Source organism: Tenrec ecaudatus, chromosome 1 (assembly GCF_050624435.1).
Source record: "Tenrec ecaudatus isolate mTenEca1 chromosome 1, mTenEca1.hap1, whole genome shotgun sequence".
NCBI lineage: Eukaryota > Metazoa > Chordata > Mammalia > Afrosoricida > Tenrecidae > Tenrec > Tenrec ecaudatus.
Genome location: NC_134530.1, coordinates 147,550,632 through 147,570,121, shown reverse-complemented (window position 1 = coordinate 147,570,121; position 19,490 = coordinate 147,550,632). Strand labels below are relative to the sequence as shown.

General features: G+C 40.0%; 2 protein-coding genes across 4 annotated transcripts in view; one reads left to right on the top strand and one right to left on the bottom strand.

The window, feature by feature from the left end:
• Positions 1 to 12,776, bottom strand: part of CAPZA1 (capping actin protein of muscle Z-line subunit alpha 1) — a 51,300-nt gene extending 38,524 nt beyond the window's left edge. Inside the window, exon 1 of one of the 2 annotated variants that reach the window (XM_075559458.1) lies at positions 12,567 to 12,776. In XM_075559458.1, coding sequence (XP_075415573.1) covers positions 12,567 to 12,605 — 39 coding nt within the window. In that variant the 5' untranslated portion in view covers positions 12,606 to 12,776. The remainder of the gene's footprint in view (positions 1 to 12,566) is intronic. The other variant, XM_075559450.1, reaches the window with a different exon arrangement.
• Positions 12,661 to 19,490, top strand: part of ST7L (suppression of tumorigenicity 7 like) — a 163,199-nt gene continuing 156,369 nt past the window's right edge. Inside the window, exons 1-2 of one of the 2 annotated variants that reach the window (XM_075559431.1) lie at positions 12,661 to 13,152; positions 15,774 to 15,856. Coding sequence is in view for 1 of the 2 variants with exons in the window: in XM_075559425.1 (XP_075415540.1) it covers positions 13,319 to 13,526; positions 15,774 to 15,856 (291 nt within the window). In the remaining variant the exon portion in view is untranslated. Of the gene's footprint in view, positions 13,153 to 13,302; positions 13,527 to 15,773; positions 15,857 to 19,490 lie in introns of those variants that run through there. The other variant, XM_075559425.1, reaches the window with a different exon arrangement.

The following is a 19,490-nucleotide window of genomic DNA, read 5'->3' as shown; positions in this document are numbered from 1 at the left end:
ACCCCTGGTGGCACAATGGTAAAGGCTGCTCATCAAAAGGAAAGGTCAGAGGTTCAACCCATCAACAACTCCATAGGGGAGAAAGGTCTGGCAGTCTACTCTCATAAAGATTACAGCCTAGCCCTAAGTCACCTTCAGCAGCTGGAAACCACCAGAGGCTCCTACAGGAGAAAGATGAAGCTTTCTACTCCCATATAGAGTTATAGTCTTGGAAACATTATCTTACAGGGTCTCTATGAATCCCATAGGGTCTTTATGAATCAGAATGGACTCAATGGCAGTTTGACTTTTGAGAACACAACAAATAACCAATCATATACCAATTTGAAGGAAATCACTTCTTAGTTTTCATTCTCAATTTTCATATAAGACAAAGAATTTTGGTTATCAAAGATCTGTGAGGGAGGGCAAGCAGGGGAGGGAGGGAGGGGGAAGAAATGGGGAGCTTATATCAGGGGCTCAAGTGGGAAGAGAATGCTTTGAAAATGATGATGGCAGTTTGTGTGCAAATGTGCTTGACACACTGGATGAATGTATGGATTGTAATAAGAGATGTAAGAGCCCCCAATAAAAGTCTTTAATTAAAAAAAAGAATGTTGGTAAAAGATTTCCAAGTATTTATCTTAAATAATTATTTAGTAGTTCAAAGTATGTCATTAGTTTAAATCTAAAGTATGTATTATTTTAAATCTGAAGTATTAGCTTAGTATCAGTAAAGGAGTCCTGGTGGCACAATGGGTGGGTTAAAACCAAACAAAATCACCAGTTTATAAAATCCCAGGCACTGAGATGCGTATTCAAAGTTGACACAAAACAAAAGAAGAATAACAAAGAAGCAGGCCAGCAATTGTCATATCATGTCAGAGAAATAATAGAGGCATATGGAAATATTGCACATTGACACAAAATGTGGACCAAAGAGTCAAAGAAGGCTCTATCCAAAGAAAGTAAGATTTCTTGAAATGCAACCAGGGCTCCTTATTGTCCTGAGGGTGACTTAAAACAAATGTCTAGTCAAAACAGTGGCTTCTAGGGGTTCTCCTGGGCCAGTTAAATTCAAGGTAGAGAACCTTCCAAGTCTGGCTAGACCAGAGGATGTACACTGGTACGGATAGGAACTGGAAACAGGGAATCCAGGGTGGATGATCCCTTCAGGACCAGTGGTGTGAGTGGCGATACTGGGAGGGTGGAGGGAGCGTGGGGTAGAAAGGGGGAACCGATTATAAGAATCTACATGTGACCTCCTCCCTGGGGGACAGACAACAGAAAAATGGGTGAAGGGAGACATCAGACAGGGAAAGATATGACAAAATAATAATTTGTGAATTATCAAGGGTTCCTGAGGGAGGGAGGAGAGGGGAGGGAGGGGAAAATCAGCTGATGCCAGGGGCTTAAGTGGAGAGCAAATGCTTTGAGAATGATGAGGAAAATGAATGCACAAATGTGCTTTACACAATTGATGTATGTATGGATTGTGATAAGAGTTGTATGAGCCCCTAATAAGATGATTTTAAAAAATAGACATAAAGATGGTTGGCAGTAAACAAATGATGAAAAAAGTAAATAAAACCTAACATTGAAAAAAAAAGTTCAAGGTAGAGAAACCAGCTCAGAAAGTTATGGTGACATTTTTGGGGGAATCTCAAAGGAGCAATCTTGATTTTTTGCAAAAATAAAATCAAAACACAAGATGATCATGGGGCTTATTATAAGCTTTTGAATATTGAAAATTGCTTCCATATAAAAAGGTCAGGGAAATAACACCAAGGAATTTTTCCCCATCATGACAATATCCCTGCTCATTCTTCAAGGGTAGCAAGAGCTGTCCTATGGGAATTTTACTGGGAAACCTGCTATCATCCAGACTGTTTTGTTCCTGAAACTTAATGGGTATTTAAAAGGAACACCATTTTAGTGTCTCGTGGATGCCAAAACTGCCGTTTTGACATATAAGTCAGAAAGTGCATAATTCCTTAGGGAAGGTTGAAGATGGAAATACCACCTTCAGAAGTGTATACTCTAAATTAGGGGGTCCTCAAACTTTTAAAACAGGGGGCCAGTTCACTGTCCCTCAGACTCCTTGGAGGGCTGGACTATAGTTTTTTTTAGAAAAAACTATGAACAAATTCCTATGCACACTACACATCTTATTTTGAAGTAAAAAAACAAACAGGGCAAAAATACCCGGCAGGACGGATAAATGTCCTCGGCGGGCCGCATGTGGTCCATGGGCTATAGTTTGAGGATGCCTGCTCTAAATGGAGAATATGCTGAGAAATGTATTAGAGCTTAAATTCTGAGCACTAGATTTTTGAAAGGCTACAGTTTAGAGTGAGCCCTAAACCCTGAACAAGTAGAAATGGTTGAATATATTTTAATGTATATATGCTCAACAAATTAAAAAAAATTATATACAGATGATGCCTGAGTTCAATCCCCAGAGATTCAGACATTTGGAGTGTTTACATAAATTCAACCTCCATTGAGCTCTTTTTGACGATTAGCTGTCATTACAAAAAAGGCTTTACTCTCAGACCAAGTGAGTTTGATGTGATTCCCCTGGCCAGTACAGTGAAGGGCAGTCTTGTCCTTGAGAACTTGCCTGGGTGTGTTTTTGCTGAGAAACGGGGTACTAGGTTCACACAGTGAGCAGCCATATACTGGGCCGGCCAATCTGTAAACGTTTCTAATATGCAATAGTGTATGTACTGCTTCTGCAGTGCCACTGAGAGTATGATGCACTTATCTGCCACCAGTCACGACTTTGTGATTAATTTCTTTTGCTGTCTGTAGTGGTTAGGTTTTATATCAACTTGAGATTACTTACTTGTGTGAAGACAACTTGACAATCAGATGGGGGTGTGGCCTTTTATAGGAGAAATAGTGAGAAATTCTCTCTTGCCCTTCACTGTCTGGTTTACTTAGATTCTGTTTCTGCCTCCAACTCTGGGAGCCTATTTGTCAGGTACTTTTTCAGGCACTGATGATTCAATGGTGTGCTATCTCTATGAAGCTTATTTCTAAAAGGAGACAGAATAACCACTACCACCTCTGATCTACCTCCCCATCTTCCCCTAAAAACATGTTGCTACCAAGTCAATTCTGGCTCCTGGACAAATTATGAGTATACCATACATACACCCACTGCCAATGAATCTATAGAGACCCTACAGCACAGAGAACTGTTGCACAGTATTTCCAGAATGTTCACTTCTACAAAGCAGATAGCCCAATCTTTCTGCCTTGGAGCACCTGGTGGTTTGAACCACCAACCAAACTTGTGTTTAGCATATATTAGTTAGCCAGTGACAAACACTAAGGAGCAAAAACGAAAGCAGGGAAAAAAGATAAAATATTAGGATTTGTATAATCACCCAGTGAAGGTTTCAAAGAAGTGAATTCTGATTAAATATTTGAAGTAAAGAAAAGAGAATTCTAAGAAAAGAGCAAATACAAAGACCCTGAGGTGAAAAGGTGGCAGGCATGGAGGGGTGAGTGTTATCGTTCTTTGGTTCAGTCAGGCATGCTGTCTTTTTGCATACAGAATGAACCATGACTTTAATGCAGCAGCAGGATTTCATTTCATAGACAGTCCTCTAGCAATATATATGTGCAACTATAGCAAACACATTTTACATATTATTAAACATTTAATAATATATTAATGCTGCCAATAATTTGTGGTAAAACAGAAAAAATATGTAGAAAGAATGGAGAGGCTGGTGACAAAGAGAATAATTAAAAATGAGGTTAGAAATAAATCAAACAGAAGAAATAAGACTAGCTTACACATATTATAATATGAAAAGTTGATTTGCTTGCATGCATATAACAGAAAAAATTCAGGGAATTTGGTAATACTGGGAACTGGGTATTGAGACAAGAGGAGTGAAGGGGATTTTAAAATTTCCATACTTCCACAATAATTTAATTTTAAACAAATATATGAGGGGCTTCAAAAAGTTCATGAGAAAATGGAATGGAAAAGTAATGGAATTTTTCCATGAATTTTTTGAAGTGGTCTCCTAGTACCTTTTAAAAACAAACAAAACCAATTTATCCAATTGATTCTGGTGCACAATGACCCTATATAATAGAGGAAAACTGCTCCATGGGGTTTCCAACACTGATAGCCAGCCCGGAACGGCCTATCTTCTCCAGTGGGTTTGCCACCCCTTTGGATGTCAGTCATTAAGGTTCTCTCCGTATCATACCAATGCACCTAAAATATATTTCTCTTTAAATAAAGGTCTCATAATGACAGAAGGAAAAATTGTAGGACTTGAATGCAAAATGTATATGAAAGAATAAAGATGCCTGTACAACTAAGAGAAAAGTGGTGAGAACACAGCTGTGACAGGAGGTCCTCTAAGAAGGAAAAATAATAATAAATGGATATTAAAAAACATTTAGTTCAGAAATTCCCAAGTAGTAAATTGTTTTCAGCAATAATGACTAATTTCCTTTGAAAAAACAAAAAACAACAATAACAAAGCAGTTGCCTTCAAGTCCACTCCCAAATTCCATTTGTATCAAAGTAGAACTCTGGTCAACAGGGATTCCAATGGCTGATTAGGGGCAGACTGCCAGGCTTATGCTCTGAGGAGTCTTTAGGTGTACTGGAACCCCCAGCCTCTCAGTACAGTAACTGTGCCACCCAGGGACAATTTCCCTCATACAGAATTTTAGTTTTCATAAGCTGTGTAAAAATTTAAGAGCCCTGATGGTGTAGTGGTTGCAATCCAAAAGGTTAGCAGTTTGAAACATTGAGTTCTGAGGGGAAAAGATGGACTTTCTACCCCCATAAAGAGCTACAGCAGTGGCTCTCGACCTTCCTAATGCCGCGACCCTTTAATAAAGTTCCTCATGTTTTGGTGACCCCCCCCAACCATAAAATTATTTTCGTTGCTACTTTATAACTCTAATTTTGCTACTGTTATGAATTGGACAACTCCTGTGAAAGGGTAGTTCAACCCCCCCAAGGGGTCACGACCCACGGGGTTGAGAACCACTTACAGTCTCGGAGGCTCACAGAACAGTTCTACCCTGTCCTAGATGGTTACCATGCATTGGCGTCAACTCAATGGCAGTGAGTTTGTTTGGTGTAAGAAATTTTTTTTTTCCTTCATGGAGTGAGGAGTTTGTGCACTGAAGAGAGAAGAAAAATGCTAGCTTGTGTGTATTTCTGAGCTCTAAAGGAGAGAACTTATACTTGAAGGAAATACTTCCATCAAGGACTTTGTGAGGGTCTAAGTAGTTGTATATAGTGATTCTGGTATTCACAAGGCTTTGCAGCAATCAAAGATTAATCAAGAAAATGTTCCCAGAGGGGGCAATGCTTCCATCAGTGGCATTGGAAAGCACCAGTGTGAATCTCCCGGATCGTAAGCAATACCTAAAGAATGATCTACATATAGCCCCTCTCAGGGCAACGGACAGCAAAAAGTGGGTGAAGGGAGACTTCAATCAGCGTACACATGGAAAAATAATTTATAAATTACCAAGGGAGGGAGGGAGGGAAAAAGTGAGGAACTGATATCTAGGGTTTAAGTAGAAAGAACATGTTTTAAAAATGATGATGGCAGAACCCTAACCCCAGCCCTAACCCTAACAACGCTAACCCAAAACCTAACCCTAATCCTAACTTTAACAACCCTAACCCTAACAATCCTATCCCTAACCCACAAAAAAGAACAAACAATACATTTTTTAAAATGATGAAGCAACATATGTACAAATGTGCTTGAGACAAAGGATGGATGTATGGATTGTAATAATAGTGGTACGAGCCCCCAATAAAATGATAAAAAAAACACACACCAAAAAAACGAGACTTACTGGTCTGATAGACAGGTGATACTGATCTGAGACAGGTCATAGGATCCCGCCAAGACTATGGCTTAGTCACCCTTCAAGTTTAGAACTGAATTCATTCCCATGTTGAAATAATCAACCATTTAAGATGAAAAGGGAAACATTAACCAAAAAATCAGAGGGTAGGAAAGGGGGAGGAAAGGAAAGAGGAAACACAGAGAAATGGGATAAGTGATAGTACCTTGAAGAATTGCAAAGTATGAGTTCAAACAAAATGTATATGAATTGTTGAATGTAAAACTGATGATTTGATCTGTAAATCTCCACCTAATTCACAATAGTAAAAAAATTTTTTTTAAATACCTAGACATTATAGAAAATTGGGGGCAGGGAAGGAATTCTATAGGGGATGAGGCAACCTGAGCTGGGGAAATAAGAGAGAGAATCAATGAAACTAAGGTCTTTCTTATCAATTAGCTGCACCTGATAGGCTAAACGCTACCCAAAATGGCATCATTTCAGGTCCCAATAAGTTCACTCTCATCATCAGGAAAAAACAGACAAAAGCCCCAATCCCAGCTACATGGACAGCCGCCCTTCCCCACAGAATTTACTTCAGAGGACAGCACTGAAGCTACAGCTCAGGGAGAGGGACATGTCTGATCAGAGCACATGGGAGCAAATGAAGGGGAAGAGAGGGAGATTGGAGCATATCAGGCCAATAAAGCCTTGAGGACCATATCCCTGCTCAGAGCAGCCAATGCACAAAGAGGACCAAATGGCTGGCCCCACTATAAATCAAGACATCCCTCACTGATGCATAGCCCTACAGAGGACAATACTAAGGGCTTGCAACAGAACAGCAAGGAAGTCCCCAGGGAATACCAAAACTGGACTTTGGGGCCAGGGCGTGGCACCCCATCAGACTAGACCAGAAAACACTCCTAATGGTCAACAGACCTTGAACTATTTACAGGATTTTCTCTTTTTTTGTCATTGTTTTTTTTTTCCTTTTGTTGCTTTATTTTGCTGTCTTGTTTTTGTGCATATTATTATCTCTGCAGGTCTATCTAGATAAGATAGGCAGGATAAACAATGTGCAGAAAAAAACCCAGACTGACAGTTCTGGGGGACATGAGAGAGGGGTAAGGGGAGGACAGGAAGTGGAGTTAACAAACCCAGGGACAAAGGAACAAGTGATCCAAAATCAGTGGCGAGGAGGGTGTAAGAAGGCTGGTAGGGCTTGATCAAGGGCAACGTAGCTGAGAGGAATTACTGAAACCCAAATGAAGGCTGAGCATCATAGTGGGATAAGAGCAAAATAAAAGGAAATAAAGTATTAGGAGGCAAAGGGCATTTATAGAATTCTAAATACAGGTGTGTATGTATATAAATATATTTATATATGACTATAGGGAAGTAGATCTATGAGCATATATTTATAGGTTTAGTATTAAGGTAGCAGATGGACATTGGGTCTCAAGTACTCCCTCAATGCAAGAATATTTTGTTCTATTAAACTAGCATTCCATGAAGCTCAGGAAAGAGAAAATGGTGACCTGGACCACAGAGGGTCACAGAACAGGGGTGACATGTGGTTCAATTAAAGATCTGTTTCAGGTATGGATTGTGATAAGAGTTGTATGAGCCCCTAATAAAATGTTTTAAAAATAAATAAACTAGCATTCCATGATGCTCACCTTCCCGACATGATTGCTTTAGACAAAGTGGGTGTATAACCAAATGTGGTGAAGAAAGCTAGATGGTGCCGACTATCAAAAGATAGTGTCTGGGATCTTAAAGGCTTGAAGATATACAAGCAACCATCTAGTTAAGCAACAAAACCCTCAAGAAGCACCAGCTTGTGTGATCACAAGGTGTCGAAGGGATCAGGTATCAGGCATCAAAGACCAAAAAATCCTATCATTGTGAATGAGGGAGGAGTGCAGAATGGGGATCCAAAACCCATCTGTAGGCAACTGGACAATCCCTTACAGGGGGTCACGGGAGGTGATAAACCAGTCAGGATGCAGTGTAGCAATGATGAAACATACAACTTTCCTCTAGTTCTTAAATGCTCCCCTCCTCCCACAACTATCATGATCCCCAATCTACCTTACAAATCTGGCTAGATCAGAGGATGTACACCAGTACAGACAGGAACTTGAAGCACAGGGAACCCAGGACAGATGAACCCCTCGGGACTAGAGGTGAGAGTGGTGATACTGGGAGGGTGGAGGGAAGATGGGGTAGAAAGGGGGAACTGATCACAAGGATCTACTTATAACCCCCTCCCTGGGGGAAAGACAACAGAAAAGTGGGTGAAGGGAGATGTCGGACAGTGTAAGACATGACAAAATAATAATAATTTATAAATTATCAAGGGTTCATGAGGGAGGGGGCCAGGAGGGGAGAAAAAATGAGGAGCTGATACCAGAGGCTCAAGTAGAAAGCAAATGTTTTGAGAATGATGATGATAACAAGTGCACAAATGTGTTTGATACATTAGATGAATGGATGGATTGTGATGAGTTGTATGAGCCCCCAATAAAATGATTAAAACAAAATGGACAAAAGAACTCAATTAGAGTTTGAATAAGTAAATTAAACTTTGTTGTTCTGATCCAGTATCCCTGCTTCACCACGATTTTAAATTGAAACTCAGGCCAAGAGAGGCAGAGTTCTCAATCATACAGGTAACTAGAAGCACAACAGGGAGAGGCTAAATCTCCTGATGTTCAGCCATTCTTTCTACTACATCACAGTACAGCATTTATAATGTATTCAACACAAGACTCTATTCTGGCTGCTAATTCAGTTTCAAGGAAAGAATAGTGCAGTGAGAAAAGTATGGCTTTAGAATCAGACAAATTTATGTTCTGACAGATTTCACTGCTTTGCATTGCGTTAAGCATGGTCTCGAAAAATGATAAACCACTTCTAAGCTCGGATTAGACATCTGAATTAAATCTGCTTGTGCTTTATGCTCCTGTCCAAGGATTTTGTAGGTGATTTGTAACAGAAAACAGTTCAGGTCAATTAAATTTGGGGGTTTACCGAATGCTTGAATTTCTGTAAGGCCAATAAAGTATCTAACAAATACATAATCAAGGAAATCCAGCTCAAAAGTATATTTCATGAACTCCAGCAGAATCCTCAAATTCCATAACCTAGTCACACTATTTTCTACATCTCATCTAAAACAATTCTGATAGTTTCTCATAAATAAATGCCTCTAAGAGTCTAAACTTAAAAGTATACAAAGTCCACTGTCAGTTATAGAATTTTTGAAGTTTTACACATAGTCTGCTACTAGTTAGGCTGACGGCGGAGACTGTGGCGACCACATTCTTTTCCAGTCCTAAGAGTTTCTTTGAATTTGTTTTTAAAATGCTGAATCATGTAGTAAAGGAAACAGATGGTACAAAAAAACCCAAACAAGTAGTTCATTTCCTATTTCAAGCTTTCCGAGTACAGTTATCTTGACACTTTGGTCTTGTAAGTATTTGGGACTACATTACTGGAAAACTTACATAACTTGAAGAGTCTCAGAAACTCTTAACTTGAGGATTGTCAGCAAGTCGAACTCCAATTCAGAGAGCCAAGTAATGCTGCACCATTGGGTTCCCAAGCCTGTAAACTGTACTAAAGTCCATAGTTTCTACCAAAGCTCAGCTTGTGATTTCAAAGTGCTGAACCATCATTCTACCAGGGTACTTTGAGAAGAGTAAGCCTAAAAGCACTTATTTCTGCAAGTTACTATGGTTTCAACTTCCTGGTTTATTTAGACAGCTTTTCATGACCATTTCAGGTAACAAGAATGAAGTTAAAAAAAAAAACAACTTCCTCTTTATAAAGTGACAAAAACTTTAGCAGTTGATTATGCAAAGCTTTTTCAAATTAGCTTTTAGCTACAAGAAAATTAAGACAATTATCAACAAATTCACCTCAGTATTGCTGCCTTTAGAAAATATAACAAAGATTAAAAAGCTGTATTAAAACATGTTTGACATCATGATAGATATGCTTTTTTTTTAAAGCCAAGCAAAATGCAGTTGAGGACTTAATTTAAAAGAAATGAGAGAGAGAACAGAAAGAGGGGAAAAAAATATTAGAAGTCCTTCCAGGAAACAGCAGAATATAAACCGGAACTCAACATATCATGATTTTTTAAATCAGTTTTTAATGGTGCCCTGGTTATGAAAGTCTTGCAAGATCTTAAAAATCTCATTTTAAAGGATAAGACAGTCATCTCAACAAGTTTTTCTGGGAATATACGTCCTTAATTCTTGGATTCAATGAAAAGGCGTCAGAAGTCTGGAGGAAAAGGTGGCAGTTAGTTTGAAGCTGAAGAACTGATGAGTCTTACAAGTCAAAGCATTTTATATTTTTGTAGCAATGCACCAGAGAGATCAAGGACCAGGTTTCATTACAGTATGGGAACACAATCTGACAAAATGTTAGTAATCTCAAACCATATAGATTTGTTATGAGATTTTTGTTGTATTAGCTATTCTTACTTATCCAAGCCAATGAAAACGAAGTGTTTAATAGAAAACTTTATTAAATATAAAACTTATCAACATTTTCTGGGAGAAGGGAGCAATTGGTCAAAGGCCTGGTTATAAAATTGAGATGATTGATGTTATTAATTAAAATACTGCTACCATTCAAAGGTATCTTCGTTTGCACATTGAAATACATACATATATTTCCCATCTCTAATTAAAAAGGCATTCAGACCTAATGTTAGACACAACCCGGTGGCAAAATAAACTTCAAGGTTTATACAACCAGACTCGTACATGCTTCAAAGTTTGTTGCTACCTAAATTCTTAGTGAAATTTTATTCACAAAACTTTTGCTTAAAATAAGTGGACCATCAGTTGGGGTACCAAAATATTTTGTTATTAGATTTTTTCACTGCAATTTAATTTTACCTGAATATTAATTTGCTTAAGGCTGGACATTTTATTATAGTTTCTTTCTGACACATAGTGGCTTTTCTTCCTAAGCACAATTTATTAACATTAAAAAGAATCATTTTCCAAATAAAATGTAATGCTAAGGTGTTGTTCAATGGTGTGTTCAGCACATTCTTCAGCATTTCAAAATTGCATACCATATGCTATGAATGACATAGCAAATTATTCTATATGGAGGAGTCTGTATTATAAACAGTCCCTGCCCCATCCTAATCTCTTGTATTAAAAGGAAAGAAAGTGCCCAGACTCAGTTACAGAGCACTCAGGGAGGCATACTTTGTAAGAACGCCCATGGGAAACAAGGCATGTTTCTTGTCCTTCAGCGCAAAACTCTCAAATATATCTAATGAGATAATTCCCATGTGATTTCTAGGGAGATAATTTTCATTTCTACAGCCCTTAAAGCATAGTGGGTCATGAGCTAACCACGAGGTCAGCAATTCGAACTCACTGACACTCTATGCAGGAGAAAGATGAAGCTTTCTGTTCATGAAGGTTTACAGCCGCTGAAATTCACCATAGTTCTACACTGCCCAAAAGGGCAAGACCGAATTGGAGTCTACTTGACTAGATGGCAGTGCCTAAGTTTATGGGTCTTAAAAACCAGGTATTTACTGTAAAGTTTGGCAAACTGTCAAGAAAGTACAGCTCTCAGAGAAGTTCTTCCACCAAATATAGTCTATATACTTGTGTTTAAGGCCCTTTTGAAGAAATAGTAACTAATTACAAGCTAACAAATTCAGCTGCAATCAATGACATAACAGTAGAGCATCAGATAAAACAGGTGAAAAAGGCTTTGCTCAAACTTGAACACGTAACACGAGGTTTACATACTACACGAAATCTTTCTGAGCTTAAAAACAAAACAAAAAACCCCACCGACTATTCTGGATTTGTTAATACAAACGTCTGAGACCAAAAACTATTCTTCAAATTGTATGCAATCAAGAGTCCGAGCCCACTGCCTTGCAATCGATTGCCTCGCTGGCGACCCTGAGGGGCAGAGTTTTTCCACAGTGTTTTCACAGCTGTCATTTTTCCGGGAGTGGAACAGTTACATCTTCCTCCAGTGAGAGCCTGCTGGGTTTGAATCGCTAACCTTAAGGTAGGCGGTCGAGCGCTTTAACCACGGTGCCACCAAGGTCCCTGATTACGGATAACTACGGAAAACCAAAGTGCTCAGATTGTGAAGCAAATGCCCAGAGGTTTCGACACTTATTACAGTCAATTGTGTGAGGAAAGAGGTGGGAACCTCTCCCGGACAAGAAGTCGTGACAACAAAATCACTTCCTGAGCAAGGAGGGAGGGACAAAAGGGAAGTTAAGAGGCCACCAGACCAGGAAGTGACTGGCCCCAAACAAGCCCCTATCATTTCTAAAAACGGAGGGGAGGGGGGCGGAGAGAATGGGTGCGCCCCAACAGCTAGAGACAGTAAAAGAACTGCTTCCTGATGCGTCGCGACATCATGATAGAACAGAGAGTCCTCAGTCACGACTCAACCAGGGAAAGCCTCTTCCTTCGTAGCAAGCGCGCCGGGCTGCGCCGCAGCCCCGGGAGAAAAAGAGTTGAAGAATGGGGCACAGGGGACCCGTGAGGCAAAGGCGAGCCCCTTGAGAGAGAAGTGTCCCAACAGCAGAAAGCGTGGACCAGCACGGAATAAGCATCTTCTTCTTCTTGGGGACACTGCCAGGGTTCCCACCGCAGCCGGGTATCACCTCTGCTCCCTGTCGGGGGAGGTGGTGAGAAAGATAGAGGCGGACCCCTTACCTTCTCCTCATCCGACACCCGATCCTCGAAGTCGGCCATCTTGGGCTGCTCTGGCCCTGCCCGGCTGGGGCGCAAGGCAGGCCGGGAAGGGAGGGGCGTGGCGGCTCTCGCCGCGGGGGCGTGCCGAACCTTCCACCCGGAAGCGCGGGCCGAGGGAGCGCCCGGCAGTAACGGTCGCGGTAGCGGCTGGGGGCGGCAGTCCCTGAGGAAGTCGGGTTTGCCTTAGAAGGTTTCAAATGTAATAGCGTTCTCGTGGTGGTGTTTGTTTCCCATTCACTTGTTGGACACTAGGGGCGTGTTTCAACTGCTTTTGGCGCCAGAGCCCGAAGGCGCCAACCGACCAAGTAGCTCTTGCTGCTCCTGTCAGGTTTCCCCACTAGCCGTGATCGCCGCGCTACCCAAGCCCAAAGCGCTGAGTGAAGCTCGGCCTCCGGAGTGAACGGTGGCTCTTCCAACTCCAGGAATGAGGTGAAACGTGACCCTCACCTCGTACGGACGCCAAACCACTTCATTCAGGAGTCACATCTCTGTTCAATTCCTCAAGAATAGGCGCCGTTGTCCGCCCCTTTCCCAGCCCCAAAGCCAGGTAATCCGTCTCAGGATCCCCCTTCACCCTCTGAATCTCCGGCCCAGTTCCCTGGGGCTCCATGCACATCAGCCAACTTCAGGTCCGCCACTATCCCAAGATTCCCGACTCCTGGTTTCCTGCCCTTCTCCCCCTCCCAGTGCCCGCCGCCGGCGGAAGGAGCAAGATGGCGGGCAGGCACGGCCTGGGTGAAGCAGGGACCGCTGCGGCCCCTGCTCCCGCACCTGCTCGCGGCCCGAGCCCGCCGCTCGGCTGGAGGGAGCGGCTGCGGGCCGGGCTGGCGGGCGCTGGGGCCGCGCTGTGGTTCGTGGCGGGGCTGAGTCTGCTTTACGTTCTGAGGGTCCCGCTGAGGCTGTGTGAGAACTTGGCAGCGGGTGAGCGGCCCAGATTTCCTCGGGGACGGGCGGGATACGGGCTAAAGGGCAGACATCCACGGTAGTTACTGGATGGCTGCAGAGAACCCGGAGCGCAGCGCCGCTCAGCGCGTGCTTTTCCCGGGGCCGCAACCTCCCAGCTGATTGTCACACCTCCGCCGCAGCCCCGGGCTCCTCCCCAACCCCTTAGGACCCGCCCCCTCTTCTGCCCTATTTACGTGGGGGAAAGCCCTGAGCAGACGTCTCCAGGTAGGACAGAGCAGAGTACTTCCAGACGTGGATTCAGAATTTATATACATCTCTTCACCCATTGGCAGGGTGCCTTGACAATCTCCTGACACTGAGTTTAAAGAATCCACACCCAAACAAAAAAAGATGAACACTGCCACAGTCAGAGATCACTTAGAACATACATACTGTGACCTCCACAGTACTCGTCAAAATAGTCAAATAGGTTTCATACTATTTTTGTTTTTCGTTTTAAGTTTTATCTTGATTAATAAAAATTATGCAGGAAGTAGAGCTCATTGTTTCAGCATTGGTGGAGCGCTGAAGACACGGACATGATTGATGCTCTTGGATTCTGCAAACACCAGACTTCAACTTTAACCAGGACGAAGTGGATGGGGTCCAGAGCCCATGGCATTCCTCAAACTTAGATCACTAACCTCAGAACAAGACAAATGTACTTCTATTATGTGATGAGTTTGCCTAGTAGTGCCTTAGCTTTTTTCCCCTGTAGCAACAAAAGCAAAGGTCCCATTGTCTATTCCATGACATGAAAGATTTTGATACAATGACATGAAAGATTTTGATACAATGATCTGAACTATTTTGGACTTTCTAGAAGAAATATACCATGTTCACTCAAGTATCATTAACACAAAAACACGGGTTAAATAAATTGGCCTTCCTAGATGGTTTGAAAAGGCTGATTTGACATTCTCTATAGGACCCCGGTAGTATAGTGTTTAAGCGCTGAGCTGCCATCTGCAAGGTTGTCAGTTCAAAACCACCACGTGCTCATCGGAAGAAAAGCGGGGCTTTCTACTCCTGTATTACAGTCTTTGAAACTCAAAGGGACAGTTCTGCCCTGCCCTTTAGGGTCGCTATATGAGTCAGCATGGATTAGATGGCAGTGAGTTTGGTTTGGTTTATAATAGGTGAGAGGGATCCCTGATGGCATAGTGGTTACCTGTTGGACTGCTGGTCTGCATTCTGAAACCCTCCCCCTCTCCATGGGAGAAAGAAACTGTATTCCCATAAAGAATACCTGTCTTAGAAACCCACAAGGACAGTTCTATCCTATAAGGTTGCTATGAGTCAGAATCGACTACAGTAGTGCATTTGGTTTTGAGTTTTTGTAACAAGTGGATGAAATGTTTCGGGGTGGCTTTTAAACTTGGTAAAATGTTATTCATTGAGTTAATTGCATTTATACATGGTAACTATACATACCTTACATATGAGTATTTCATTAAGAATTTTTATTCCTTTTAAAAACCAAAATATTTATGGGATACTATTTTAAGTGAAAACTCTGGTCCTGGATTTCAAAATGATTCAGGGACTTCTAGTTCCTTTTCTCTTTGAACTATTTTCCCTCCCCAATGGACATACTAAATTCATACAATGTTTCCTTCCCTCATTAAATCAGGATTCGATCATTATAAATTAAAACAATAGTTTGTATTTCACCAAAATAACTAGGAAGTACCTTTTAAACTTCTTTGTAAAAAGATGTTTATTTAGATTCTTTTATAAATTTGCAGAAGTTCCTTTGTGAAATCAAGCAGGGAATTCCTTAGATTTAGTCTCCAAAGCAAGCTTAATTATCTCATTTTGATTTGCTGTTTTTTAACAAATAGTGTCAAATTCTACCTTACCATATGTGAATCAATTTTTAAGATATAGCATGATAAAGTACCTTGGCGTAGTGGTTATACATTGGGCCACTGACTACAAGATCAGCAGTTCGAAACCACCAGTGACTCCACGAGAAAATGATGGGGCTTTCTACTTCCTTAAAAAAGTTGTAGTCTCTGAAGCTCATAGAAGCATTCAACCCTGTCCTATATGGTCACTATGAGTCGTAATTGACTTGATGAGTTGAGTTTTTAAATGATAACTTTCTCAAATATATTTCATGTTAGTTATTAATACTAATGTTTACCACTCAGAAAGACACCTTTATATTTATAACAGGTACTTTTAAAATTCACTAAAAGATTTTTTTTCTTTTGACAGTGACCGTATTTTTAAATTCCTTGACACCCAAATTCTATGTGGCACTTACAGGGACATCATCTTTGATATCAGGAATAATATTTGTAAGTAGTTTTCATTTTCTTAATAAACATTTTTGTATTTATCTAAAGATAAAATCTCATTATAATAAGTATAAGTGCTTATAAGTGAACATTTCCAGGTTCCACATTTGAGAAAGAAATGGCCTGTTAAAAGTTTGGGGAATGCTGCCTCTCTCCTTCTCTACTCTTAAAGATAGTTATTGTTCATTTGAAGATCAGAGGCTTTATTGTATACAAGAGTATATATAAGTTTCAATTTATTGTATACTGCAACAGTATATAAGTTTCACAGTATATGCTTACAGGGCCCTCGTTGGTACCAAAAATGAGTACAATGGGCAGAATAGAAGAAATTCTTTATTTAAGAAATGAGTAACATACACAATGTGTACTGTCCCCAGAGGGCTACGGTTCATTGCTCTCATGTAGTCTATCTGATTCCTGGACCATTCAGTTTTTCAAATGATTTAAGAGAACTTGTATAACACATTTTTACATAAAATCTCTAAACGTTGACAGCATTGAGCAAGCTGGAGTTTGATATGGGCAGGGTTATGGAGTCAGTCTGGCCATCATTTCTTTCTTTCTTTTTTTTTTTAAGGCCATCATTTCTTAACCCTGTAACATTGTATGAGTTAATTAGCTTTTGTTAATCCCAGTTTCCTCGTCTGTAAATTAGGCATAACAATAGTATACACTTAGTTCATTGAGATACCTGTTCCAAGTCGAGCCAATGCACCTCAAGTGTAGCGACCTTTCTGTGGAGGCTTTCATGTTACTGTGATGCTGAACAGATTTCATTGGAACTTCCACACTAACACCTAGGAAGAAAGGCCTGGTGGTTTACTTCCAACCATCTGCCAGTGGAACCCTTATGGGTCACAATAATTCAGTCAGGTTGTACACTGGGTTACCATGGGTCAGGGTCAACTCAAGGTCCGTTCACAACAATAACTTTGAAGGTTATGAAGACTACATGGAATCCTGGTGGTGTGGTGGACTATGCACTGAGCTACTAACCAAGAGGTCAGTGGTTCAAATCCACTGGTCACTTTGTGGAAGAAAGATGAGGTAGTCTGCTCTTGTAAAGAGTTAAAGCCTTCTAAACTCAAGGGAGAAGTTCTGTCCTATAGGATCTCTATGAAGGGGAATCAACTCAGTGGTAGCAAGTTTTTGGAAATGGGATACTCTGGATAAAACTTTGTACATAGTTGGCTTGGAGTAAGCACGTAATAAACTTTGGTTATTATTATTCAGAGAAGTCCCACACCAAAGAAGCTGCATGGTTTTAATTCAACTAGTTCTTACTGAGATATTACTTTTACTTTTTATTAAAAGAACTTTTCTTTTTCATTTAAAAATCCTACTTAAAAAAATCCAACTGATATCCTTGGAAACTAGGGTTTCCTTATGTAAACTTTGGGGAAATAATGCTACAGATAAAAATATTAAGAAGCATGTTTATGAGATGCAGAAAACCCTCCTGGATCAGTGGGTTAAGTGTGGGACTACTAAAAGAAAGGCTGTTGTTTAAACTACCAGCCTTTTCCCAGAAGGAAGATGAGTTTGTCTGCTTCGATGGAGGTTAACAGCCTCAGGAAGCTGGGAGCAGATTAGTTCTGTGCTATATGGCTGCGATGGGTCAGAATTGACTCCACACCAGTGAGTTTGTTTTCTCTCTTTTTTTTTATTATAGCATGCAAAGCCAATGGATTTTTCCATTCTTTTTTGTCATCTCTAGGGGGTGCTCTCCAGCTATAATAGAAATAACAGTATTTGTGTTCAAACGTTTTTTTAAGGACGAAGTTTGTTAAAGTGAAATGCTAGACAAGAAAGGATTTTTTTCTGTGATTCTTTTTTGACTTACAAAAGAGAGATTGTTTTGGAATTTAGGATAAAAACTGTTTTAGTTATCTAGTGTTGCTGTAACAGAAATACCACAAGTAGTTGATGTTAATGAATAGAAATTTAATTTATTATGGTTTTTGAGGCTAGAAGTACAAATTCAGGGCGCTGGTTCTAAAGGAATGTTCCTGACTCCTTCAACTCTCTTCCTAGGTTCATTCATGATCACACATATCTCTTACTCTCCCTTTGAGCTTGCTTAACATGGTCTTTCATATCACGAAATAGATTTATTTAAAACAGACCCCATCCTAATCCAGCCTCATAGACATTACAATGAAAACCTATTCCCAAGTGGGATAAACACTGGGATATGGTCTAGGATTCACAAGACATTTTGGGACATGCAACTCAATCCATAACCAACACTAAATGTTTCACTCATAATTAAGCATATTTTAGTCAATAGCATATAAAAAGCTAACTAAAGAAAAGAACTCTCTTTACTTGGCTGATAGAGTGGGGATAGACAATTGGCTTGGGAACTAGAAGTTGTGGTTTTGAGTCTTGATTTGTCACTTACTAGCTGATAACTTTGGGTAAATCACTTAATCTCTCAGAGCTTTAATTTCTGCATTTATAAGAAAGCGATACCACTCATACATATATACACTTGTGTGTGTATTAGATGTATAAAACTGTTTCGATTTATTTATTAAAAAAATAAAACTTTAAAAAATTCATTTTCATTATTTTAAGCCAGGGTTTTAAATATACAAAAATGATCAAATCTAACATTTAAAACATTAAACTGTGTCATTATCCTTACAGTATTGCTGGATTTTGACTAGCAAAATTTATTGCATTTATAATTTCTTTTACTACATGGCCTTTTAAAATTTGCACATGTACACACATACATATTCACATATACACACACACTGAAGTATATTTCAGAGGCACTCTGAAGTACCGGATAGAAGCTCTTAAGTCAGGTAGACCTGAATAAGAATTCCAGTTCTACAGCTTTACCAATGGTGTGAACCATGGCTAGCTATTTAAATTCAAAATCTGTACAACGAGGTATTGTAAGGATTAAATCGCAAATATATGTAAAATATTTAGCACAATGGTTGGTTAATAGAATGTTTTTGATAAATATGAGCAATTATTATAATTGGTTTCTTTGCACTAAAAAGTTGAGAAGATTCACTAGCCCTGATATCATATTCATTCATAAAAACCCACCTGTTCATATAGTGAAGGGCAGATTGTATAACTTTGACTCCTGTATACTCTATACCTGGATATATTTGCAGCACATAAATACATATGGAGAAATATCGTCTGTCAAGTATATTTATTCTTGTGGATATATTCCTATGTGCTACCACACGCCTGTTCAGTTTACATATCTGTTTGTATACACACTCAATTTTTTGTTATTAATGTTATTGCAAGCTTGTGTATATAATAGTATTTACCATTGTAACCTTGTAATCTTTTTAAAAATCATTTTATAAGGGGCCCATACACAACTCTTATCACAATCCATACATACATCAGTTGTGTAAAGCCCACTTGTACATTCATTGCCCTCATCATTCTAAAAACATTTGCTCTCCACTTAAGCCCCTGGCATCAGCTCCTCCTTTTTCCCCCTCCCTCCCTGCTCCCCCATCCCTCATGAACACTTGATAATTTATAAATTATTATTTTGTCATATCTTACACTGTCTGACATCTCCCTTCAACCACTTTTCTATTGTCTGTCCCCCAGGGAGGAGGTTATATGTAGATCCTTGCAATCG